Here is a 26,583-nt window from a genome sequence, read left to right as displayed (position 1 = left end):
TGCCTAAGTAGCATGATTTTTTTGAAGAAAAATAAAATCACATTATTCTATTATGGTAGCAAGAACAAGAGAATTAGAATCTCTATAAAAATCATCTGAAAAATCAGATCCCCAAGCGACAAACGAGCCTTGATCGAGCAAAGTTAAATAAAAAATGTAATATGATTGCCTTCTACGTAGACATGAATAACCTTTAATTCTCGGTTCAACTCCTCCAAAATATCATAAATCACATTACTACTTTCCCAAGGAGCCCAAGGAGGTTATGTTTGTTGTCGATTAACAAGACTAAATTATCTGCACCTATCTATCTCCATATGAATTTTTGTGTCCCCTTTTGCTTAACAAGCATGAGACGAATGACAGCTGCCACCTTGTATAAACTTGATCTATCAATAGTGCTTCTATATCCTGCAAACAAAGTCATTGAGTTATAAAATCTTAGAATGAAACCTAGACCTCCATCTCGTGAATGATGATAGGGTCCATCAGTATTAAGTTTGTGTCGAAAAACATCCTATATTTATCACTTGACATATATGTTGCTCTGATAAGGTATATTTTGGGCATCGGCCACTTCACGACCAACGCTGTACCATGCCACCGCCAGGTTAGCAGGAGTACTCCCACATGCCAAGCCAGGATCCGTACCAAGGTGTTGCTCGGTACGTCCCATCCCGGAAAGCTCGGGACGATACCATATAGCGTCGTTCCGCACGTTTCGAGATGGCGGCCACACAAAGGTACCTCCTCGCCTCTCGAGGATTGGCCGCCACGCCAAACTCATATACGATCGACCCTAATACAGTAGTATAAAAATCCCTGGTCGGCGTCTGGACAAAAAAGGAGAAGACAAACAAAACCAACCAAGCACTGACTTACTCGTTAAGGGGTCAAAGTCGGTAATCACCTAACGAGGCCCTTCTGTACAGGAGAGCAGCCAACCCCCGAGCCGCAACCCTCACGATCGAGAGTCACCAACCAGCATCCTGACCGAGAGACACCAACCAACATTCCGGTGCCAGCATCCCATCCTACGGGCGTGATCGACCTCGGCAACTAGCTCAACTGACCGAAGACTCTCGACATTGACCCGCAGACTGAGTCGTGCTGACTCACCAGCAACGACGTATCAGTTCATCAACATTTTTGCGCTAGAAGAAGGGCCATGTCACAGGAGCACCCCGCAGGAGTTCCCCTCGAGGGAGAACCACACGCCGACCACCCCCTTCCAGACTCGAGGATCAGCCCCTCCCTGTCCTCAGAGACAAGGGGATCCCGGCCTCGACGCCGGATCGCTACTGGCACCTATTTAATGATCCGAGGCTCTTTCCCCCCGGATATACCACAAGACCCACGGTTGTTTCGCCTGAGGCATTCCTCGACTTGGCCAAGCAAGTACAAGCCTTGGCGGGAATTATGCAGATAATCGTCCTGCTCATGCCACATATTATGCAACTAGCGGCTCCCTCGACCTACCTGACGCAGCAAAGGCCGAGCAAGGAGCAACTTGTGATAGGAGAAGCCCGAGAGTAGAAAATAAATCTGAGAGGCCTACCCGAGCAAAGCATGCCCACACCTGGCCGGATCGCTCCATCCTACCCCGAGCCTAATACCATATCATTGGACTCGGCGTATGACTCATTCAGGATCCAACTGTCCATGGTCAACCGACGCCTGGATGAGTTCCAGCGTGAATTCCAGAAGTCGCAGGGCGAGATGGGCAAAGGCAGCTCAAGTGGATCCCCCTTTACTCAGGAAATACAGGACAAGCCTATACCACTCAACTTCAGGCTACCAACATTGGAAACGTATGACGACGACTCCGACCCCGCAAAGCATGTCGCTGCGTTTCAGGCTCATATGGCCCTTTACGGCACCTCTGATACCCTGATGTGTCAGGCATTCCCGACCACCTTTAGAGGACTAACACGAGCATGGTTCAGCCAACTGCGCCCGTTCTCGGTCTCATCCTTTGATCAGCTCGCAAGGGAGTTCGAGCAAAACTTCTTGGCCAACGTGCGACCTAAGCCTTTCATTGCCACCCTGCTCACGTTATCCCAACGTGAGGATGAATCGCTCTCCCAATTCATGGCACGCTTTACCATTGAAATCCGGGGATTCCCGGATGCTCACCCTTCTTTGGTCATGCAAGTATTTCTAATGGGCTTGAGGCCCTTGAGGTTCTTTTGGTCGCTGATTGAGAAGCCGCCCGTGACTATCCTCGAGATGGCAGGGAGGCACGAGGACAACAAGAGGCCGAGGATGGAGTAGGCCCGAGGAATGGCTTCGGCACCACCAGTGCAACCTCACAGGAGGCCCGATCGGCCCGAGCTGTTACTCCCGAGGTCCCCGTCTCTGCCTTTGAATACATCTTATACCGAGACATTTCTCCAGATCAGGGAGAAAGGTCTACCTCAAGGAACCAAGAGAAGCAACTCCGCGCCCTAGGGGACCTGTTGAGAGGCAGATCGATGTCATTACCAGAGGACAGGTAGCAAGTGGCAATAGCTCAACGGCAAGGAAAGCCTACGCCCGAAGCACGATGGAAAAATGCCCTAGACCCGAGTTCGAGCCTAAAATCACTTTCAGAACCGAGGAGGTCGAATGCTCTCATCATGATGACGCTTTGATGATCTCTATCCAGATCGCCAACGCTCGGGTCAAAAGGGTGACGGTTAACACCGGGAGCTTTGTCGACGTGCTGTACCTCGATGCCTTTAAGAAGCTCGACTTAACCAATGAGGACCTCACTCCCATGACCTCGGCGCTCACCGGATTCACCGAAGATTCCATCTCCCCGCTCAAGACCACCACATTCCCCGTCACCATTAGGGAAGAGCCAAGAGCCAAGACGACAATGACTACCTTCATGGTAGTCGATCTACCCTCGGCCTACAACGTCATCCTCGGTCGCCCGACACTTAACAAACTGAAAACGGTAGTTTCCACCTATCACCGGGCCATCAAATTTCCAACTTCAGCAGGGGTTGGGGAATCCCGAAGCGACCCAGGCGAATCAAGGTGGCGCTACCTTACAGTAGTTACTCTCCCGGAGAAGTCACACCCCCGTCAAGTCCCAGATCCCCGTAAAGGAGTCGTGACACTAATGCACCTGGAGCCCCCTGAACAAGTCACTGAGGTACCCTTAAAGAGGAACCGACCCAATTTGACTGTAAAAATCAAGACGACACTCCTCGAAGCAAATCAGCTCCAGCTCATCGATTTCCTAAAGGAAAATGCTAATGTGTTTGCATGGTCCTCTAAGGAGATGCTCGGGATCAACCTAGGGGTGACCCAACACCACCACAACATCCACCCCGAGGCTAGGTCGATGAAGCAAAAGCCAAGGAAGTTCGCTCTCGATCGACAAAAGGCGATCAGCGATGAGGTCAACCGCCTTAAAGAGGCAGGATTTATAACCAAGGTGAAATATCCTCGGTGGTTGTCGAATGTAGTCCTCGTTAAGAAACCCAATGGAAGCTAGAGGATGTGTGTTGACTACACCGATCTCAACCGATCATGCCCCAAAGATTGTTATCCACTCCCGAGAATAGACCAGTTAGTCAATGCCACCGCAGGCTACCAACTCCTTACGTTTATGGATGCATTCTCGGGCTACAACCAGATCCGGATGGCACCACAAGACCAAGAGAACACTACCTTCATCACCGATAGAGGAGTGTATTGCTACAAAGTGATGTCTTTCAGCCTGAAAAACACTGGGGTGACTTACCAAAGAATGATCGACAAGTTGTTCAAGCAACAGCTTGGGAGGAACATGGAAGTGTACGTAGACGACATGATCGTGAAGAGCAAGATTGCAAGCACACATCTGGCCGACCTGGCAGAGACATTCCAAATTCTCAAGCGGTTCAACATGCGACTGAATCCCACCAAGTGCATCTTCGGAGTCAGCTCAGGAAAATTCCTCGGTTTAGTCATTCACCAGAGAAGGATAGATGCCAACCCAGAAAAGGTTCGGGCCATAACTGAGATGCAGCCCCCCTGCTCGATCAAGGAGGTGCAGCGCCTTGCAGGGAAGCTAACGGCGCTCAGCAGGTTCGTGTCACGATCAGGCGACAAGTTCCCTTCTTCCGGGCACTACGATAGGCCGACAGCTTTGCATGGACCCCAAAATGTGAGGAAGCCTTCGAAAAGCTAAAGGCGTGTCTCGCTCGCTTGCCCCGACTCGCCTCACCCGAGCCGAGTGAGACCCTTGGTTTTTACCTTGCAGCTTCGGCACAAGCGGTCAGCTTGGTGCTAACTCGAGAAACACCACCAACACAACAACCTATCTATTATGTCAGCCACGTCCTCATCGGACCCGAGGTGCGGTACTTCCCAATCGAGAGGCTGACCCTTATACTAATGAAAACGACCTGAAAGCTGTGACCGTACTTTCAAGCCCACACAATCAAAGTGATAACCGACCAACCATTGTGGCAAATCCTCTCCAAGTTCGACGCATCGGGTTGGATGCTGTGATGGTCAGTTGAGCTCGGCGAATTCGACATCCAATACGCCCCCAGGACAGCCATCAAAGCCCAAGTATTGGTCGACTTCATCTCCGAACTGACTCTTGAAGATCATGTTGTTGAATAGGAGCACGACAAGAGCACGTGGACCCTGCATGTGGACAGCTCGACCATTGCAGAGGCGGTCGGGGTCGGACTTATCCTTAAAAGCCCGTCCAGAGAAACCTATGAAAGATCGCTCTGGTTACCATTCTGGGCCACCAACAATGAGGCCGAGTATGAGGCACTACTCCACAGCCTACGCCTCGCCTTGGAGATGCATGTGGGCAACCTCGAGGTTTTTAGTGACTCCCAGTTGGTGACGGCACACGTCAAAGGGAGCTACGAAGCCCGAGACCCGACAATGGCGTTATACCTGACGGAAGCAAAATGGCTCACTCGTCGCTTCAACCGCCTCTCTATCACAAGGGTACCTCGGGCGCAGAATGCACAAGTCGATGCTTTCATCGGGTCGGCTTATACTCGCAGCCTGGAATCAATCTCGGCAACTGAATCCATAATGGTGCCGACAATGCCAACCCACGATGTCACCGAAACAAAGGTCTCACCGAACTGGATGGAAGAAATCTTCCACTTCAAGAAGGACGGGACACTACCCGATGACCTGATGGTTACTCGATGATTAAGGCGAACCCAAGCCTGATACTGTGAGGTCAGTGGAAAACTATACCAGAGAGCCTTCTCTCAACCCCTCCTGCGTTGTCTCACACCACCAGAGGCCAAAATAATCCTCGCCGAACTCCAAGAGGGGATCTGCGAGGAGCACATCGAGGGCTGAACCTTGGCCTTCAAGATCCTCAAACAGGGATACTATTGGCCGACCATGCGCCAAGATGCCCTATCATACGTACAGTGGTGCCAACTGTGTCAAAGGCATGCCTGGCTGCAACACTAGCTAGCGGTGCCTCTTAGCCCGATGGATGCAGCCTGGCCCTTCGCCCAATGGGGACTTGACCTCCTCGAGCCTTTTCCTCCAGCTTCGGGACAATGACGCTTCCTTATAGTCGGGGTTGACTACTTCACGAAGTGGGTTGAAGCCGAACCCCTAGCATCCATTATCGAGAAACAAGTTCAAGACTTCACATGGAAGAACATTATTACCGACTAAATTCAAGGTCTATTGCCAGTCATACGAGATACAATTGAAGTTTAGCTCGGTCGCATACCACCAAACCAACGGCCAGGCCGAAGTAATAAATCGGGCAATCCTAGAATGCCTTAAGAAGAAGGTCTCGGGCGTGCATGGGGCTTGGGTGGACGAGCTCCCTAGCATCCTATGGGTAATGCGAATGACCGCCAAGACCGCTTCGGGGGAGTCTCCGTTCAGCCTGGTGTTCGGGACCAAAGTAGTCCTTCCGCCCGAAATGGTGTTCCTAACCTTGCGCACCGTCGCCTACAAGAGCCGAGGTGCACCTGCACACATTGGATTACAAGAAGGCGACAGCTCGAATATACAACCACAAAGTTCGCCCACGACCGATCAAGGTCAGAGACCCCGTCCTTCGAAAGGCTGAGGTGAGAGACCCGACCAAAGCGAGGGGAAAGCTCGCACCAAACTGGGAAGGCCCCGATCATGTCTACGATGTGGTCTGAGAAGGGACCTACCATCTTGAAACTATGGAAGGGTATCCCCTACAATGGACATGAAACACAGCAAATTTAAAGAAGTTTTATCCATGAAGACAGAAGGTCAAGATGCCAAAAAGACAGTTTTCATTGATTAAAAGAAACATACATATTGTGGTCGAGCAATACATTCTCAAAACTTGATCCGACCAAAGCAAAAAAGAAAAAGTTACAACTTCTAGTTGGGGAGGGGAGTCTCAGGCCCATCGACGAATGGGACATCCGCTGGCATGTCAATGTTTTGATCCTTCGGCAGGTCAGCGAACGGGTCCGACTCTAGTTCTAAGTCCAGGTACTTTGCTCGAAAGTGAGCGAAGGCAACCCGATACCCGAACTCATACGTCACTCGCCCCGTCCTCTAGAGACTGTGCTCAAACTCGGGGGATGACTTGTACTCGGTGATCGCCCCCTTGATCTCCTCCTTCAGAATCTCCTCAATGGCCCAAGAAGAAGACCTGCTGGAGTCGACATCCCGGGAGAGGGTCAGCAGCTCATTGTCAAGCATCTAGAGACGGGCTCGGTTTTCCTCTAGCTCGGCCTTCATACGATTCACCTCTTAATCTAGGACCGAGGCACGTTGTTCGGCCGCAGCGATAGCCTCAGGGCCAAATCCGCTCTTCAGCTCCAAGATCTCCATGTAGAGAGCGAAGTTGACGTTCGACAGACGCTCGATCACCCGCCTAGCATCATAAATGCGGTCGATCAGCGCTATGGTATAATGCTGGCCCTGCATGTAGAAAGAAGAATCGAACGTGGGAAGAGCACCATTACCTAGATGAATGACTTGGCTGCCCAGTCCATCAGCACATCCGAGGAGGAGCAGTAGAGCTCCTTTGCCAGCGCCAGGTGAAGCGCCCCTCGGGCAAACTCCTGAGCAGTCGGCCCGTTGGCCTAGATCCGATCGTCGGCCTTGAGGTTCGCCCACTGCGAGGCGTAGGGAGTCCTTGGCTCCCCTGCGGGGAGATCGGCCATGCACAGGGCCTGGAACTGGTTGCCCTTGGCCCGAGAGCGGAAACGACACAGGTCCCACATTGACTTCGGGCGCGCCGATGGCCTCCTCAAGGGGTCACGACCGAGCGATCTGGCCGCCTCCTTTCCCTTCGTGATCTCCGAACCCTTGCCTAGAGGAGCGACTCCCGACGACCCCGGGGTAGCACTTGCGAGAGCAACTGAGCCCGCGTACACCTTCCGCGTCCCCGTCTTCGCCCTCTTTGGTGGGCGACTCACCTCCGGAGACCCCGACGTCCTCGGCGTGCCCTTCTGTGAAGCATCCCCAGCCCTAGAGCCCTCGCCATCCCGAAACGACGGCATGACGACCTTGGCATGAGACGTCGCCTTCACCAACTAGAGGTTCACCATCTCTGCAAACAAAAGACTAGTCAATCAGCAGCTCAGGGCAAGACAAATGATATGAAACCTAAGAACGATCATACCCCCAGTGGTTGAGCTTAGTCCCTCCTCGACCAGCCACTCCTCAGTCACCGACTGGGTGGGGGGAGTGATAAGGTATATTTTGGGTTCGAGCCATGTCACAATCAACACCACGCCACGCCACCGCAAGTCCAAGTCAGCAAGAGGAGCACCCCCACACGCCGAGCCAGAATCCGTACCAAGATGTTGCTCGGTACGTCCCATCCTGGAAAGCTCGGGACGGCATCGTTCCACGCATCCTGGGACGGCGACCGCACAAATGTTTCATCTCATCCCTCGAGGATCAGCTACCACACTAAATCCGTGTATGGCTGACCCTCGTACAGTAGTATAAAAACACATGGCTGACATCTGACCCAATGGGAGGCAAAAACAAATTAACCAAATACTAACATACTCGTTGAGGGGCCAAAGTCGGCAACCATCCGACGAGGGCTATCTATGCAGGAGAGCGGTCGCCCCCCGAGCCACGAGTATCCCAACAGAGAGCCACCAACCAGCATCCCAACGGAGAGTCGCCAACCAGCGTTCCGACCAAGAGCCTCCAACCAGCATCCCGACGGAGAGCCGCCAACTAGCATCCCGAACGAGAGACGCTAATCAACATTCCGACGCTAGCACCCCGTCCTGAGGGCGTGACCAACCTCAACAACTAGCTCAGCCGGTCGAAGACTCCCGACATCGATCCGTGAACCAGGTCGTACCGACTCATTAACTTTATGGTCTTTCAAATCAAATAAGACTATTAATAACAGAAACCATGCCACTAAATTGGATTTCACGAAACGACCTAAATTAACCACTAAAAAAATGATGATTACGTGCTTAAAAATTCTAGAATGATGAAAAGATCCCATAGCATCGACAAAACTAGCCCAATCCAGACCTCACACGAACTACTCTTATGATAATTTTACTTAAAAAACAATAGTTATTATCATGGGATTGTACTTATATTGCATAAACAAAGCTCATTGAAAACTGTGATTGACATGGGTTAAGACACGGTAAAGTAGCAATAAGTTCTGCTAGTAGTGGGCTATCCCTAACACCATAGTTTCCATCGAGTGTGATGTTTGTATTAGACCATAAATCAGTGAACTCTAAATTTAATATCATTGTGTTTGCTCATTACTTCATTCCAGGCACTGTAGATTGTAAGTTATGTCCTAGTTCTATGGCTTATAGTTTGATAGTAAATTGCATACAGTGTTTTCCTTCCATTAAGCTTGTTGTATGTCAATGGTAGAATATGTAATAATCCATAAAACTCATCCTAGAAAGAAAATCCATGTTTGCATGGTGAAAGACTAATCTTTCCAATCCAACTCATTCTGACCTTTGGCTGGAATTTTTTTCAGCCATAACCTCATTTAGGTTGGGTTAGTCCCATGTCAGGTCAAGTTAGGGATGGGTCAGGTTGATTTGAATTTTCTTACTCGGATTATCTAAAGCATATGAGTTCAAATATTCTCTTTTATCAAAATGATACTTTATGTTGGGTGCAGTGATGTTAGACTAGGTTTGAGTTAAATCCATACTTGAGGTCTAGCTAGTTCTGTTGAGATTTTACTACTCTAATTCATCCACACTCTACGAAAACCAACAAGTTTGGCGTAATTGTTGGGTTATGTCAAATAGGTTTTAGATGAATTCAATCCAAGTAACAGTTTTACTATGATTGTAATGTTGTGCATTGTAAAAATTAGAACAAGAAAAGAGAAATTAGATAAGTTTATTGATTATATAATATGTATAACAAGCTGGAATAGCTCAGTTGGTTAGAGCGTGTGGCTGTTAACCACAAGGTCGGAGGTTCAAGCCCTCCTTCTAGCGAAATTTATTTTTATCTAATCTGCATTTTTGCTTAACACTAATTTTTCATTTGCATTTTTAATTTTTTTTACTTCATCATAACATCATTTTTTTTCATTTGTATACATATGCAATTGTGTTTTACATTTCTATATTTATTTTCATAATTTTTCCCTTTATACTTTCTATAATTATATTTATACCTTCTATAATTATATTTTGTCAAATTATTTACAATTTTCATATATATTTTTTACTTGGGTGAATTTCTGAAAAAAAAGCTTATTTTTTTCTAAGAGCATCATTAGTTTGAAAAATTCTAAAACAACACCCCAGTTTCGTGAAAAGTTTTTTTTTTTTTTTCGTTGAACTCATCATCACCTTCACAGTCCCAACGTCACCTGCAACCCTTACACGAGAGCCTCTCGTTGTCTGCTACCTCCCACACTTATAACTCTTGCGTAAGAGCTGATTACCACTCTCCATCTTGTGCGAGGGTTGGTCGCCTCCCTCTATCATGCACCGGGCTGTCCTCTTTGTTGCAACCCTTACACGAGGGTCGACAACCCTCCTCCAATGCACATAAGGTTGTCCCCTCTATTGCAGCTCTTGTGCGAGAGCTAGCTGCCCCCCTCCTTCTAGCGAAATTTATTTTTTATCTATCTGCTTTTTGCTTAACACTAATTTTACATTTGAATTTTTAAATTTTTTTTACTTCATCATAACATCATTTTTTTCATTTATATACATTTACAATTTTTTTTTTACATTTCTATACTTATTTTCATAAATTTTTCCTTTATACTTTCTATAATTATATTTTATCAAATTATTTGAATTTTTCATATATATTTTTTTACTTGGGTGAATTTTTGAAAAAAAAAAGCTTATTTTTTTCTAAGAGCGTCGTTGGTTTGAAAATTTCTAAAACAACACCCGAATTCCGTGAAAAGATTTTTTTTTTTTCGTTGAACTCATCGTCGTCTCAATGTCACCTGCAACCCTCACACAAGAGCCTATCGTTGTATGCTACCCCTCACACTTATAACTCTTGCGTGAGAGTTGGTTACCTCTCTCCATCTTGTGTGAGAGTTGATTGTCTCCCTCTGTTGCAACCCTTGCATGAGAGTCGACAACCCTCCTCTAATGCACATAAGGTCGTCCCCTCTATTGCAGCCCTTGTGTGAGAGCTAACTGCCCCCCTCCATCACATGTCAGGTTGCCCCCTCCACTATAACCCTAGCACGAGGGTTATTCGCCCTCCTCTATTGCGAGCAAATCACCCTCCACCAACTCCGAGAAAGCATTATCGTCGAAAGCTATTAGATTCTAACAAGAGTGACGACGAAGGTGGTGGGTAACAGGCTTAGTTGGCTGAAGACAAGGCAAAAGGGACAACCAACGATAAGGTAAATTTATTATTTAAAAAAATATATTGTTTCCAATTTTTTTAGAGTAAGAGTGCCCTATAAGAAATTTTAATAGGTAAAAGTTTTTTTCATGAATTTACCCTTTTTACTCCATCATAGCATTGTTTTTTTTCATTTATATACATACACAATTGTTTTTACCTTTTTATACCTATTTTATTTTCTTTTTACTTTATACTTTCTATAATTATATTTTGTCAAATAATTTTTGTCTTCATCAATCATAACTCTGGTTTTAATTTGTCAAATTTATAATATTTTCATATAATTTTGCTTTATAATTTCTAGAATTATATTTAGTCAAATAATTTTTGTCTTCATCCATCATAACTCTGGTTTTTAAGGTTGGAATTCAAACCCTCCTTCTACCAAACATTTTTAATATTTTTAATTTAACACTTTTTTTTTCATTTGTCAAAGTCATACATATGCAATTGCTTCTTTTTTTTTTAACCTTTTAGTACCTATTTTCATATATTTTTGCTTAACACTGGATTTTCATTGGAATTTTTCAATACTTTTTATTTTAACATGGCACTGTTTTTCTTGTCAAAGTTACACGAATGCAATTCCCTTTTTTAAAAACCTTTTTATACCTATTTTCATAAATTTTTTGCCCTATAAATATATTTTGTCAAATAATTTTTGTCTTCGCCCATCATACTCTGGTTTTTAATTTTTCAACTTAATGCATATGCAATTTTTTATTCATTTTTATACCTATTTTCATATGATATTTGCTTTGTACTTTCTATAATCATATTTTGTCAAATAATTTCTGTCTTCGTCCACCATAACTCTGGTTTTTCATATTGTTTTCGTACTTCTTCACATTTATTTTTGTCAAATGTAACCGGTCTTTTATTTATTGCAGCTACTCATATGAAAGTGCTTTCAACTTCCCTGCATATGAAAAGAAAGTCAAGCTTTTCTTCTAATTTTAGCTTATATTTCCTTTTTTATTTCCTCCTTTTCCTTATGTTTTGATACATTCCTAAGTTGATTTTTGTGGCTTATACATCGTGAGAATTATCACATTTCTTTTGATCCAACCACATTCCTATATATGCGTATAAATCTTAATATATCACGCCACACAAATGTCTCGTCAATCTCGACTACTGGATGAAGAGAACCAACGAAATAATAAGGTTGCAACTAAATATCTGCTAAAATCTGATTACGAGAAAAATAGCTGCAGTTCAGGGTTCAGAAGCCGCATCAAATTTTTTGGTGGAAGAGAAAGAAGAAACGAAGAATTGCTTCCCGAACAGTGCAAGAAAAAGCCATTCGGGCGTGAACAAATCTAGAAACCAGAGGGAGAGGGAAGAAGGGATGTACCTCCGAGGAATCGACTCGGATTGAAGACTGTTCACAGATCCGCTTGGCGTTCTCCGGTGTAGAGGAGGTCACGGCGGCGATACATCCACACGTCGTAGAGGAGGTCGCGGCGGCGTGATCCGGAGAAGAGACCGAGGAGGAATGGAGGAGTTCAAGAGTTTGGGAGACGGAATAGAGAAAGACAAACCGATCGGCTTTGTTCCCTCTTAAAAGGAAGCAACAGAATTTTGGAGGGAAAATTCTGTTTAGGGCCTTTTTATTCTATTCGAATTCAGGGGGAGATTACTTGTGCTAAATAATGTCGATCTCAAGCTGACATAGGTAAACTGTGTTCATGTCATTTGCCCTTGAAAAGCGATATACGTATTCATGTCTATGTAACATCGCAGCGATATACGTATTCATGTCCATGTGACGGATGATATGTATGATGGCCATAACAGCAGTGATTACGAATTCATATAGTGACGCTTCACTCGGTTGCCTCAGAAAGAGGGTCCGCACGCCATTTGACCAAAATTAAGAGGATCATCAAAGCGATCATCGTGTTGGAGCAATATCCACTCTATTATTCTCATCTCTAGCTAGCTTGGGGAGAGAACTCCATGACAAAATCTGATGGTTCCGGACTTAATGTCCAAATGATGGATCTAAATCACCAAAAGCTTTCCAGTAAAATCCTACAAGATAAATAATTAACGTAATGACATTTCTTCCTAATTAAAAGAAAACCTGAGCCATGATGATTGGTATCATTCATTTCACCTGAAGAATGGTCAACGCGAAGGATGCCAACATATTTTCTTGTATGAAACAGAAACGGTGCATATGCCGGAAAAAGTAAGGCAAAAATATTACCAATCATTTACAACCGCAGTCTAACCAAGTCCACTATGGAATAAAAGAAATGCACTACAAAAGAGAGGCCAAAAGTAGGTGCTCCAAGCATGAAAATTATGAAATTCTAACTCTGAAGTCCATATCATATTATCCCACTGTATGAAATGGCAGTTGTGTTCCACCACATTTTTCTATACATCCCCTCGACCTTTCTTTGAAATGCCATCGAGATAGTTGCCCAATAATCTCTGATCCATTACCATATTGGGTACCTGCATACAGTTTGCTCATACTTGAGACTACCATTATAATGGAAAGGGAAAAAGAAAAAAGATATAATCATTCATCAACCTTCTCCCCAAAGAAAATTTTTGAATTATTTGCAATGGCTTCAATGAATTTGAGCTCAAGAAATTCAGGTGTGAGCTTCAATCTATTGGCTTCAGCTTCCTTCATCACTCTGCAAAGAAATCATGAATACCGAGCATTTACAAGTAGAGTTTCACACCAGCAATTACCCGATCAACAAACAGTGGCCCACCTGTAAAAGTTAGCATCTGCTTGGCTCTTTTCACGTGCAATGTACATCTCATTCTCGATTTCCTCCTGCCTCTTTGCACTGTTCTTTTCCATTAGCTTCTGCTCCATTTGAATCTGGCTGACCTGTGCATTCTTCTCTGCTTCTGATAATGCTATCATTTTCTGAGTCTCGGCCTCCTTCTCTGCAACCTTCTGTTTCTCTATGGCTATCAGTGCCTAAAAACAAGGGACAATTTAACAGTTAGGTAGCAAACTGCTTATGTGAAAATGCCCTATAGATTGTCGAGGGATCAGGTTTCTATTGAGTTTGTAAATGGACCACAGTATTGGTGTTGCAGTATATGGCTACAAATGTAGCAATAACAGTACAACTCCATATGAAAAGATATTTTGTACTGTCCATGCTATTCAGTGTCTATCGATGCTTTATAATTGCACCTTGAATTCTAAAAAATTTACCACCATATACATATTCATAAGGCCCTTTTAGCCTATAGTGAGTTCCGAATCTACAGCTTCATCCGTGCAAGAGATCTGTAAAGCATACAAATGATCTCCGGTTTGCCAAATTACAAGCATTCCAAAATACTATCCCTTAAATCTTTATAAATATCTCCACCAAATGTTTTCATCTCAAAAGCTGTCAGAAACTTGATGTGCATTACCATCAATATGTAGATAACCACATGCAACTTGCTCCTGTCCTATGGGAAGCAGTAAAGTGGCATGTCATGAATTCGATGACTATAATAGAGATGAAAAGGCAAATACCTTAGTGCGTTCCTCCTCCATCAGTTCAAAATTCCGTTTAATGCTCACAGGGATGTTTGGTTTTGTAACACGAACACTAATGATCTCAATACCAGGAGCATAACGTGTACAGTCGGCTTGAATGGAATCTTTCACTTTTTCATCAATCTGAGAATTTAATTGTTTCAAAGCCCAAACAAATGCAACTCATCTGCTTTAATATTGGTACATGACTCAGACGTTAAATATCATAACTGCTATTTACCTGATCAAACATGTCAATATAAACTTGCTGCAGAGAATGAGCACTGCAAAACTGATTTATCTCATGATGAATCTTATCATATATCCATGTCTTGTCATAAAAAACGCCATATTCATGCAAAGTCTGATACACGAAACTTTTACGAAGCCGATTGACGACCTGCTAGATATGTAAGCATCAAAAATAAAGGTGAAAGAACAAACTAAACATGATAGAGAGAAAAATGATTAATGTCTCATACAACAAAAGCAATAAAAAACAACGAGCACAACCAGTGTACCTCTATCTTATCAAAGCTGATCATAACACCACCCTTGGTACCACATGGAATGTCTCTAACCTGCTTGCCAAAAGATAAATGGCATATATCAACTTAAGATACATGTAAAAAAGAAGAACTCAAGTTGCGTCCATGAACCACCGCGAACAACAGGATGCAGTTGTGGTACAAAATGATCATAAAACTGAGGTGCAGTTTTTGACGAAAGGTTCAGTAGCAATGAGAGCACCCAAATTTGTTTGTCTTTCTTCACAAATGGGGGAAGGAATTCGTTAACGTGTTTAATACCATGGACTGGGTCGAATGAGGAATTAAAAGTTACCTGATCAGTTTGAATAGTCACTTGTATGGGTTCAAACTGGGTAATCAATGGCAACTTCCAATGAAAACCTAAAAATGAAAAAGTTATCAAACAGTCTATGGTAAGCAAAATAAAAACATGGAACAATTCATTTTAGGCACACCTGGATCAGTAGTTGCCTCTAAAAGGGCACCACCCCTCCAATATACCCCAACGTGACCTTCAGGAACTTGATGCAAGATGGAGAGACTCGAGCCTGTTGTTGATGATGATACCAAAAATACCTACAAAATGTATCTCCCACAATAAATACCAGTCCAACCAATCATGACATGGCAACCAAACACCAAAAAACCAAACAAATTTTCTGAACTATTTCTTTCAGGGTGTACCACTAGGAATTAGTACCATACCGACCAATATGTGCCAGTTCCACAGGTTTCCAGTATCAGTATCGGGCAGGTATATTAAACCTTGCTTCAAAATAGAGAAAATCGAGAATGCAAGAGAAACAGGTTTCTCAATGACCAAAACACTCTTTGATGTGAAAATCAATAAACGAAAAGTAATTCACAAGAAGTTTGAAGGTTTCTCAATCTTAGCCATCCATCTAATTGCAATGTTCGATAATTATTCCTACCCCTAATTCATTTCGGAAGATAAACCATCGACATTATAGACGAGTCCACTGATGGTCACATATGGAACACCGTAGGGAAATCGAAAAAGGCCGAGTGATATAAAGACTCATGAATGGAAGATCAACCATGTGTTCACTCATACACTACAATATGTTTTCTGAACAAAATGTGTCCGATGAATGTTCTAAAGCCACAAATGGTCACATTAGATCCAATTTTGATTTACCCAGACCATTTTACAATCTAATCAGTAGAAGATTCTGCAATCCATTCTGAACCACGATATGGTAATAACTGTAGAGACGCTAAAAATCCGAAGGAAGACTGACTGAAATCAAACCAAAGATTTCATATGACACTGAGAGCGATTACCACTACCAACACGAACAAGAAAATCGTAACCACTGCGTTGAAGAGGCCATCGCCACCGGACGGAGGGTCTGGCCTCCTCGGCTGATACTGCTGCTGCCGCGGCTGTCGCGAGCCTTGCGGTGTGTCCATCAGCGGCTGCCGAAGACCCTGCGACGCATCCATCGGCCGCTGCCGCGAGCCTTGCGCGTCCGGCGACGACTGTGGCGACCCCTGCGGCGGATCCATGGAGATCGAAACCCCCACGAAGCAGGTGAGGCACAAAAGAAAGGACTACAAAGTGGGGGGCGCTCGCCTTGGGGATCAAGAAAGGAACGATATCCGTGGTCGTAATGTGATCGATCGGACGGCCAGAAACATAAGCTGCGTGATCTCTCCGCCGTCGATTGGATGTTAAAGCAGCGGCCCATCAGTCACGGTTACGGCGGACTAACTCGATGCCAAGTTCTCGTCTTGTGTTTGCTTGTGGATCCAATTTAGCTAACCATCGTTCATCAAACTCTATGCCACGATGCTCGAGTATGCTGGTTTTAATGTTTGATCGATATACTTTCGAACTAGAATCATACAAAATATGATGTACATCTCTCGTTATTTAACTAATAAGGATGGATATTTTGTGGACAGCGTAACTACATTCATCCATATGAGTCAATGTTTATCGCTCTCTAAGTTTATTTTAAATAAAATTATAAAAAATTATTATGCTAATTAACATAAAATGTAAAAACAACACACTTAGCGGCCACTATGATGTCTTAATAAAAATAAATTTATATTTATTTTAATATTTTAAAATTCACTAAGAATCTATGGAGAAAGAAAAAAAATAAAAATGATAATATAGATATAAAAATGTACCATAATCCATAAAAGAGATAAGGAATTTGAACACCAAAGGATTTCGATAATTGACTTAACAACCGTACACCTATCATTCTTGTCCAACTAAAAAATAAATATATTAAGAAGGTTGAATTATCCCTCAGATCCAAAAACTTCTTTTTGGGTTTGACCCTCTTTTCGATAGTTCGTTGAGGTGTCAAAGAAAAAGAAAGAAATCGTGTTGCTCCGATTCACTATGAATCTACGATAGAAGAAAACGTTTAAAGTGATGAATGCACGTATAAATCCATGAAAGAGGTAAGAGAGATCACAAATAATACAAAGGTATTATTTTGACTTAACCGTCGGTCACGAAGGGCTCAACCACTGCTGTCTTTTAGGGTTAGGATGGTGACAACATGCATTAGCAATGATGGGCGGAAGCTCACAGGAGGCTGCGGTCTTGCTCATCATTTATGATGATGTGGGACTAATGGAGATGTAACCCGTGTCTCTCTCTGCGTGTGCATTATTGGCTCCTCAGCGACGGTGGTGGCCGGATATAATTTGGCACCGAAGGGGAAAACCATCCTCCGGGAAACACAACCGCCATGGGCCAGCAGCCTCATGCTCTGGTTGTTCCGTTCCCGGCACAGGGCCATGTCATCCCTCTCCTGGAGCTCTCGTACTGCCTGGTGGATCACGGGTTCAAGATCACCTTCGTGAACACTGAGATCAACCACGCCCTCATCGCCGCTGCTCTGCCGGAGGGGCCAAGCATGATGGACCCGATGGTACGCTTGATCTCGTTCGACGATGGGTTGGCTCCCGGAGAAGACCGACGTGATTTGCTGAAGCTGAGAGACTGCTTGATGAAGACCCTGCCCATGTGTTTGGAAGAGCTGATACTGAAGAGTCACGAACCCGGTGAAGACAAGATCACTTGCATGGTCGCTGACGGGATGGCGCCATGGGTTCTCGAGGTGGCGAGAGAGAAGGGCCTCCGGTCGGCGGCGTTCTGGCCGATGGCGGCCGCTGTGGTTGCCACGATAATGAAAATTCCCAAATTGATCGAAGATGGAGTAATCGATGCAGATGGTAATACTGTTCTGTCTCTGGCATCACTGTGTTAGGATCTATTGAATGGTCGGTACTGCACACAACTCCGAGAGCTATGATACGAGATAAAGAAAGAAACTTTTAATTGATTGATGATTCTTTTAAGGTCACAAAACTGTTCAAACACTATTATCTTTCGCAGTTTTAACGATAACACAATCAATTGATCGCCAGAAAGATGATGGTGCACATAAACAACAGAGACAGAGAAAAGAAAAGATGATCGATCCACATATACCGAATCTGGGTTTGACATTGTCGGTATGTTGTGCAGGATTCCCAATGAAACAAGAGATGTTCCAACTCGCCCCTGGTCTGCCGCTCATGAACCCAGCTCATCTTACATGGAACTGCTATGGCGATCGAGAAACGCAGAAGGAGATCTTCCATCACTTACTCGACGACGACCAAAGGAACCGGGTTGCCGAATTCTTCCTCTGCAATTCATCTTATGATATGGAGCAGCCAGTGTTCGCCTACGCTCCAAAGATACTGCCGGTCGGACCATTGCTCACGGGGCAGCGTCTCGGTAAGCCGGTCGGCCATCTGTGGCCTGAGGACAGGACCTGCGAAGCTTGGCTGGATCAGCAGCGTCCCAACTCCGTCGTCTACGTAGCCTTCGGTAGCCTCACCACGTTCGACCGCGGGCAGTTCCAAGAGCTTGCACTCGGGCTGGAGCTCTGTGACAGACCGTTCTTGTGGGTCGTCAGGCCTGATCTCGTCGAAGCCGCCATCGACGCCTATCCACACGGCTTCAGAGAGCGAGTTGCGCTTAGGGGAAGGATAGTTGGCTGGGCACCTCAGCAAAGGGTGCTGGCACACCCTTCTGTTGCTTGCTTCATGTCTCATTGTGGCTGGAACTCGACACTGGAAGGGGTGAGAAATGGACTGCCCTTCCTCTGTTGGCCTTATTTCGTGGACCAGTTCCTTAACCAGAGCTACATATGTGATGTTTGGAGGATTGGATCGAAGATGATGCCTGATGAGAATGTAATCGTATCGAAGGAACAAATCAAGTCAAAGGTGGACGAGCTGCTTCTCGACGAGGACACGAGAGAGAGGGCGCGACTGTTGAAGGAATTGGCACAAAAAAGTGCCAGGAATGGTGGGAGTTCCTTCGAGAATCTCAAGAGATTTGCTGATGCCATGAAGCATGAGGGCGACAAAGATTAGTGGAAGCGCGAATGGCTTGCATTACCAGGCTGTGATCGTTTACTAGGAATTGAAATAACATTTGAACAAGTGATGCATTGTGGTGTAAAAGTTCTGTTTGATGTCTGCATGAGAAGACGAAAGGAATCGAGATCAACTCGAGTTACTTTGTTTGTCTCCACAGCAAGCTAAATACTGGTTTTATGCAGACTTAAGTGCTCTCTCAACAAATACGGTAGAATTGAGAACATGAATGTCATTCAAGATAAAGGTCTAAAATGATCAAGAAGAGTCTAAATTTTAGCTCATCTTGAAGGATAAAGGTCATTCAAGATCATATGTTTTTTATTAACCATATAGATAGGTAAAATGAAAGATTCATGAATTGAGAACATGAATGTCATTTAATGTATTTAATAATAGCGTTCGAAACATAAAAATCTTTGCTTTCTTTTTAGCTTATTAAACTTCTTAGTTTGTAGCATTTTAAGGGAATCAATATGTTGTTCTAATTATTTTATCAATTTTCCATTGATAAAGTGATTAGAATAGTTTCTCTTACTTCAATCTTAAATGATTCATCTTGTTTCAATTGGTTGGAGGGTGACAATTTGTATTCCATATGTATCATAGTTCTTAAGCTATTGGGGAGTATGATTGCTAAATTGGGGAGTATGGTCATCTCGACTCAAGTTTGAGGTTTGTATATCCATTTATTTACTATCTTTTAATCTTTTTTTTTTCTTCTTCTTTTAACACTATATCTATAATTGTTATTATTCCTTCATCTTCATTGTTGTGCTTTTTGTGTTATTACTATTTTTTTTACACTTTATAGTATAAAAAAAGAAAATCACAAAGTAAAAAAAAAATCAAAGGTAGAAAAAAAGAAAGAGATGAGAATTTAAAATAAAATTATTGATTCAAGAAATTCTTACAAATTACAGAATTCTATAATTCTTGAATTCTAATCCTTGCTTGTGATTGAAGTGCATTACACACCCAATTTTGCAACCCTTGTATTATCATAATCTAAATTATTTATTTATGTACCTTAGTTAATCTAAAAATCTAAAAAATAAAACAAAAGAGGTAAAAGGCAAGAGTAGTGAGATTAGTATTGAGAAAAGTTAAAAATTATATGAAACACAAGTGGAGTGAATCAAATCTTGAGTGAAACACATGAGAGAGTGTTGCTGAGGCTGTTTTAAATTTGTTTTTCAGGTTTTAAATATGTCTAAAGATAAAGAAGTAAGTTTTTTATCAAATGATCTTTTAGTTCAAGCAATATAGTAATAATTTAAATGCATGTTCAAAATAATGAAGGATATAAGAGATCATCTAGAAAGGCATGATAATGCAATTAATAGATTGCAAGGTGAATCACAGGGTGGGAGACAACCAGCCTTTGTCAAGGATGAATATGATAGTAGAGATGACATGGATGATAATCAAGTTACTCTAATTAGTCAAGATGTTAATCCTATGAGACAAACTAAGAGAGGACGTTTTGATGATATGGATAAAAACATAGGAGGCATCAAAATAAAATTTTCTTATTTTAAAGGGAAGACTAATTCAGATGCCTATTTAGAGTGGGAATGAAAAGTGGAGCTGATCTTTAAATGTCACAACTGCTCTGAAAAGAAAAAGGTAAAATTAATTGCTATTGAATTTTGTGATTATGCTATTGTTTGGTGGGATCAATTATGTAAAGAATTTGTCCCTAGCCATTACTATAAGGATTTGAATCAACGATTGTAAACTGTTACACAAGGTTCCACGAGCGTTAAGAAATATCACAAGGAGATGAAGATAGCCATGATAAGGGCTAATATGAAGAAAGACTATGAGGCCACTATGGCTCGATTCCTGAATGGATTAAATAGAACATTGCTGATCTTGTGGAGTTGCAATATTATATGGAGATTGAGGACATTGTCATGGACTTAGTTGAAATTGTCTAAGTTGTGAGGCATCCTTGTGGCCAAGACGCGAACTTAGCTTGAGTTGCCTAAGTCGCGATGCACCCTTGCGCCAACTTATCGGACTTAGTTGGGATTTCCTAAGTCTTGAAGCGTCCTTGTGACATATGTATCCCCAAAGGTTCAGCCAAGTTGCAACCTCATACAGGTCCTGAAGGACCAATAAAATAGAAAGTTGATTAGATTGAAAACGAGCAACGGATAAGTCCCGACGTCTTGCCAAGAGGGAAGCATTACAAGCAATTCAGCAAGCACCTTATGTACTCAGGAGAAAAGAGAGAAAGAGGAGAAAAATAAGGACTTTAGAAGGTAGAACAAACAATTGCAAGTCCACAAACAACTGCTCATCGGGTGCTGGGCGCAAAGGCAAGTTCCCATCAAGTCAACGTGCGAACTTGTGAAGATTTTTCAATGCCCGACTATATACCGAAGTTCCATCCAGCCTTGTGCCACCCAAGGTGTTCTAGGGTGCTGAGATGGCTAACATTTCGTGTGCTGCAGCGGGCTGCAGAAAATAGCCCGTGACATGTGAAAACGAAGCCATTTTGGGGCTTTGGGCCTAGCACGGTGAGCGGTCGCACTGTGCACTGCAACATATTTGAATATATATTTTTACAAGTAAAAACACATGCAATTACGGCAAAATAGGTTGTCATGTCTTTATTCAAGCATGCAAAAGCGACGAACAATTCGTTGAACGAAGTTGTTGCGAGTGCGCAATGACCGTTCGTGACAACATGGTGAATATGACCATGAAGATTGAGAGACAACTCAAAACAAAAGACACAATGTATGATTCAAAACCTTATTCGAGTTCTTCTTCTTCTTGAAAATTGAATTAGAGTAGAAAGGATGATAAACCCATTATTAAGCCTGATGAAACTAATGCAAATATTAATTAGATAGAAAAAGTAAATGTAAGAATTAACCAAATCAAACTAGAGGCATTAAGTGTTTTAAGTGTCTAGGCATAGACATATGACACATGAATATCCTAATAAGAGATTTATGATTATGAGGGATGAGATTATGGAATCTAAAAGTGAGAGAGAAGATGATGATGATATTCCATTTGTTGAGGATGCTAGTGATGTAGAATATCCTAAAGGTGAAATTTTAGTTGCTCAACGCACACTTAGTTTGCAAAATAAAAATGATAAACATGGTGAACAACGTAAAAATCTATTTCATACTTATTGTTTGATTGCTAACAAGTTGTGTAATGTAATTGTTGATAATGGAAGTTGTACAAATATGGCAAGTACCTTACTCATGGAGAAACTAAAATTACATATTATCAAACATCCAAAACCTTAGAAGTTACAACGGTTGAATGATAGCGGTGTTGTAAAAGCAAATCGATGCATGTTAGTTTCTTTTTTAATTGGTATATATAAGGATGAAGTTTAGTGTGATGCGGTACATATATATGTTGGTCATATATTGGGGAGACCACGACAATATGATCAAAGGGTAATACATGATAAGTTCAAGAACCATTATTCTTTGATCATAGATAGATAAAAATATCAACTTAGACCTTTAACCTCAAAGATAATTTTTGAAGACTAAATGCACATAAAGCAATAATATGAAGAGCTTGAATCTTCATTAACTAAAACTTTAGGGAGTGAGCAAGAAAGAGAAAGAAAGAGAAAAAAAAAGAAAAAGATGAGTTGAGTGATAAAAATGAGAGTGTTGAAAAACACAAAGGAAAAAAAAACAAGGAAGGCCTTAGTGAAAGGAAACGAGTGTTTATGTTAAAATGAGTCATGTAGAGAAAGTCTTAATCATGAGGTAGCCCTTAATTGTACTTATGTACAAGGACGTTTTGACTGCTTCTAATGAAATTGATAAAAGTTTGCTTAGTGTTATAATTGATCTTTTGTAGGAAAATGAGGATCTCTTTCTAGAAGAAGTTCATAATGGTTTGCCACCAATTAGAGGAATTGAGTATTAAATTGATTTCATTTTGGGTGCAAGCATACCAAATAGGCCAACATATAGATGCCACCCCGAAGAGACCAAGGAAATCGAAAAGCAAGTGAGCTTATAGAAAACGGGTATGTGCGAGAAAGCATGAGTCCATGTGCAGTTCCTGTTTTGTTGGTGCCTAAAAAGAATAAATCTTAGAGAATGCATGTTGATTACAGAGTCATCAACAAAATCACGATAAAGTATACACATCCTATTCCTAGGCTAGATGATATGTTAGATAAATTGTAGGGTTCTTGTGTGTTTTCAAAAATTGATTTGAAATATGGATATCATCAAATAAGAATGAGTAAGGGTGATGAATGGAAAACCACTTTTAAAACTAAATATGGTTTATATGAATGGTTAGTGATGCTATTTGACTTAACTAACACATGTAGCACTTTCATGAGATTGATGAACCATGTTTTACATACTTATATTGAAAAATTTATAGTGGTTTATTTTGATGATATACTTATGTATAGTAAAAGTTTGGATGAGCATTTAATACATTTAAAAGCTATTTTTGATATGCTTAGAAAAGAAAAGTTATATGTTAATATAAAGAAATATACTTTTTGTACTAATAAAATTACTTTTCTTGGATATATTGTTAATGATAAAAGAATACATGTTGATCAAGAAAAAATGAAAGTAATAAGGGAGTGGCCAAAACTAAATTCATTAAGGATTTTTTATAATTATTACATCATTAACTAAATGTATCAAAAAGAATGTGGGATTTAGGTGGTGTAAAAAAGAAGTTGATGCTTTTAACTTACTTAAAGACAAACTCAGTTTAACACATTCGCTTGCTTTGCCTAACATTGCTAAACTTTTAAGATTGAGTGTGATGTGAGTAGAATATGTATTGAAAAAGTTTTAATGCAAGAAGGTAGACCCATTTCATTCTTTAGAGAGAAGCTAAGTGGAGCAAGTCTTAACTATCCAACATATGATAAGGAGTTTTATGTTTTGGTAAGAGCATTAGAGACACGACAACACTACAAAATGAGTTTAGTTTATTGAATTCTTTCCATACATCATCAAGTATAAACAAGATAAGAAAAATATGGTTGTCGATGCTCTTTCTAGAAGGTATGCTCTAATGTCTAAACTTGATGTAAAATTATTGGGTTTTGAGTACATTAAAGATTTATACAATTCTAACCATAATTTTGCTAATGTTCATGGAGCATGTGCGAAAGGGGTTTTGACAAGTTCTTCAAGCATGATGATTTTCTTTTTAAAGAAAACAAATTATGTGTTCCTCAATCTTCTCCTTGCCCGAGGGTGGGCAGTTTCAGGCCCAACTGATGGCCGACCTTCTGGTCGGGCAGTCGGGAGCCCCTTACGCCGCTCGGTGGTCGACTCTGAAGGCCGACAGCCAACCCTAGGATGATGGAGAGACCGCCCAGGAGTTCGTCCGAGGGGCACTGCACCCCTCATTGGCCAAGGAGTTGTACAGCTCCGACTCGAAGGTGCTGGTGGAGCGGGTGGCCAAGTCGCTCGTTCGGGTAATTGATGGCCTTCCTCTTTTCTTTGCATCCTTCCTTCGTGGATGTTGATAATGACTTTTATATAGAGATTGCACTACGGGATGACTCTGATCGATCGGGTCCTTGACACCGAGTGGGTGATTGGGCATCAGATGGACCTTGATGACGCCCTCCGGAAGGTGAACCTGAAGCTACGAGCCGAGGGGGGTGCGGAGGCGATGGAAGTGGCTTGTTTGAAGGCCGAGCTTGAAGAAAGTCGATCGCACATCTGTTCGTTGGATGACGAGTTGATGTCCCTTTCCTAGGACGTTGAGGCCGCCAAGGCAACGACCCTGGCCGCTGAGGAGGCGCTCGAGGAGGAGTGGCTAAGGTTGTCTGGAAGGGTGGAGGAAGCGATCGCCGGGTACAAGGCGTCCCCAGGGTTCGAGCGCGGCCTGGTGAGGTAAGGTCGGGTCATGTGCGAGTACAAGTTCCGAGTGGCCTGTGCTCATTTCTGGGTAAAGTTCTCAGACCTGGACCTGGAATCAGACCCGTTTGCCAAGGACCCTGCAGACCAGAACGTCGACATGCCGACGAACATCCCCTTTGACAATGGGCCGCCGACTCCTCCCTCGAGCTAGGGGCCGCATCCCCCTGTTTTTTTTTTTTTTTTTTTTTGAGTTTTGTCTTCTCTTCTTTTTCCTTTTGTCTAGTCAGGCCTAGGTTGCTCGACCGCTGTATGTATATCCTTTTCAATCAAGAAGCGGTTTCATTTTGAGAACCCAGGCGTATTCTTTTCCCTTGACTACGTATATGCGGGCTCCCATACCTTTCTTGCATCCTAATCAACTCCTCCCCCCTCAAGGGTAGAATTTCTTTAGGTTCACGACATTCCACGTCCTTGGGAGGGGGCTTCCCTCTATTATTTCAAGCCGGTAGGTGCCTTCCCGTACCACATCGTAGACTCGGTAGCGGCCTTCCCAGTTGGATGCAAGTTTTCCCCTTGCTTGGGCCAGGTTGTTGACTTTTGCTTTTCGGAGGATGAGGTCCCTGACCTGAATCGACCACGGACAGACCCTCCGGTTGTATATTCGAGTGGTCGCTTTATTGTATGCCAGGGCGCGCAGGTGTGCCTCGGCTCTTCTTTCCTCAAGGAAGCCCAAGTTAGCCCACAGCCCCTCCTTTGAGTACTCTCGCTCATAGTTGGAGGTGCATAAGGTTGGGAACACCATCTCGGGCGAAAGAACCGCTTCAGTCCTGAACATCAGGCTGAACGGGGACTCCCCCGAGGCGGTTTTGGGGGTCGTTCGCATTGCCCATAGGACGTTGGGGAGCTCGTCCACCTAGGCCCCACACACGCTTGTGATTCTCCTCTTTAGACCTTCAATTATTGCTCGGTTTATCACCTCGGTCTGATCGTTGGTTTGGGGATGTGCGACCGAGCTGAATTTCAACTAGATCTCGTATGACTAGCAGTATGTCTTGAATTTATTATTGTTGAACTGGGTTCTGTTGTCGGCGATGATAGCCCTCGGGAAATCTAGGGGCGACATCATATGCGCAGCGAAAGAATAAAAAATAAAAACCTAAATTTCCGAATAAGTGTTCATCGTTGTGCAAAGATTGGTGCGTAAAATCCGTAAAATCAAAAAATGCATGTTAGAAATATAGTTGTGTTTTACCTAGGGAGATCATATATCCCTAAATTCCTATAAATCCGTTGGAGATGACGAAGGAGGTTAAGCGTCTTCCTCTCTAATGGTGATCCATACAGTAGGGCTATGGCGATGCTCCTCAAATGTCTACACTTACTATTTAAGGAGAAAAAGGGGAAAGGAGAATAGGAGATGACAATCAAGAAGCCAAAACTTATGGACCTT

General features: G+C 43.0%; 2 protein-coding genes and 1 non-coding gene across 6 annotated transcripts; 2 read left to right on the top strand and 1 right to left on the bottom strand.

The window, feature by feature from the left end:
• The first annotated feature begins 9,357 nt into the window (after window positions 1-9,357).
• TRNAN-GUU (transfer RNA asparagine (anticodon GUU)) lies at window positions 9,358-9,431 on the top strand. Its single transcript has one exon. It is a non-coding gene; the product is annotated as a tRNA-Asn (tRNA).
• A 3,579-nt stretch (window positions 9,432-13,010) lies between these two features.
• LOC135648873 (uncharacterized) lies at window positions 13,011-16,454 on the bottom strand. 4 transcript variants are annotated; one of them, XM_065166860.1, is made up of 9 exons: window positions 16,171-16,454; window positions 15,321-15,441; window positions 15,179-15,246; window positions 14,857-14,916; window positions 14,577-14,738; window positions 14,333-14,479; window positions 13,563-13,777; window positions 13,373-13,481; window positions 13,011-13,293 (listed from the first exon to the last, which is right to left on the bottom strand). In XM_065166860.1, exons 1-9 carry the CDS (start codon window positions 16,393-16,395, stop codon window positions 13,213-13,215), a joined length of 1,188 nt encoding a protein of 395 aa, XP_065022932.1. In that variant the 5' UTR covers window positions 16,396-16,454; the 3' UTR covers window positions 13,011-13,212. The 4 variants fall into 4 exon arrangements, with proteins under 4 accessions (XP_065022932.1, XP_065022947.1, XP_065022953.1 ...); XM_065166875.1 differs by having other exon boundaries at window positions 16,177-16,454; XM_065166881.1 differs by having other exon boundaries at window positions 14,577-14,735; window positions 16,177-16,454.
• A 983-nt stretch (window positions 16,455-17,437) lies between these two features.
• Window positions 17,438-19,444, top strand: LOC103981721 (UDP-glycosyltransferase 83A1-like). Its single transcript, XM_009398462.3, has 2 exons — window positions 17,438-18,090; window positions 18,386-19,444. The coding sequence occupies exons 1-2, from the start codon at window positions 17,604-17,606 to the stop codon at window positions 19,282-19,284; spliced, it is 1,386 nt and encodes a 461-aa protein (XP_009396737.2). The 5' UTR covers window positions 17,438-17,603; the 3' UTR covers window positions 19,285-19,444.
• The last annotated feature ends 7,139 nt before the right edge of the window (window positions 19,445-26,583 follow it).

Source organism: Musa acuminata, chromosome BXJ1-4, assembly GCF_036884655.1.
Source record: "Musa acuminata AAA Group cultivar baxijiao chromosome BXJ1-4, Cavendish_Baxijiao_AAA, whole genome shotgun sequence".
In the NCBI taxonomy this organism is placed as follows: Eukaryota; Viridiplantae; Streptophyta; class Magnoliopsida; order Zingiberales; family Musaceae; genus Musa; species Musa acuminata.
The sequence above is the reverse complement of the archived record's forward strand: the minus strand, read 5'-3'. Positions and strand labels throughout refer to the sequence as shown.

Bases quoted from the DNA above. Each gene is read 5' to 3' on its own strand.
- LOC135648873 (XM_065166860.1), bottom strand. From the start codon at position 16,395: ATGGATCCGCCGCAGGGGTCGCCACAGTCGTCGCCGGACGCGCAAGGC. The intron at 14,480-14,576 runs GTAAATAGCAGT...TTAAATTCTCAG, and splicing joins ATATTGACATGTTTGATCAG to ATTGATGAAAAAGTGAAAGA. The intron at 13,778-14,332 runs GTATTTGCCTTT...CCTTGTTTTTAG, and splicing joins TGGAGGAGGAACGCACTAAG to GCACTGATAGCCATAGAGAA.
- LOC103981721 (XM_009398462.3), top strand. From the start codon at position 17,604: ATGGGCCAGCAGCCTCATGCTCTGGTTGTTCCGTTCCCGGCACAGGGC. The intron at 18,091-18,385 runs GTAATACTGTTC...TATGTTGTGCAG, and splicing joins TGGAGTAATCGATGCAGATG to GATTCCCAATGAAACAAGAG.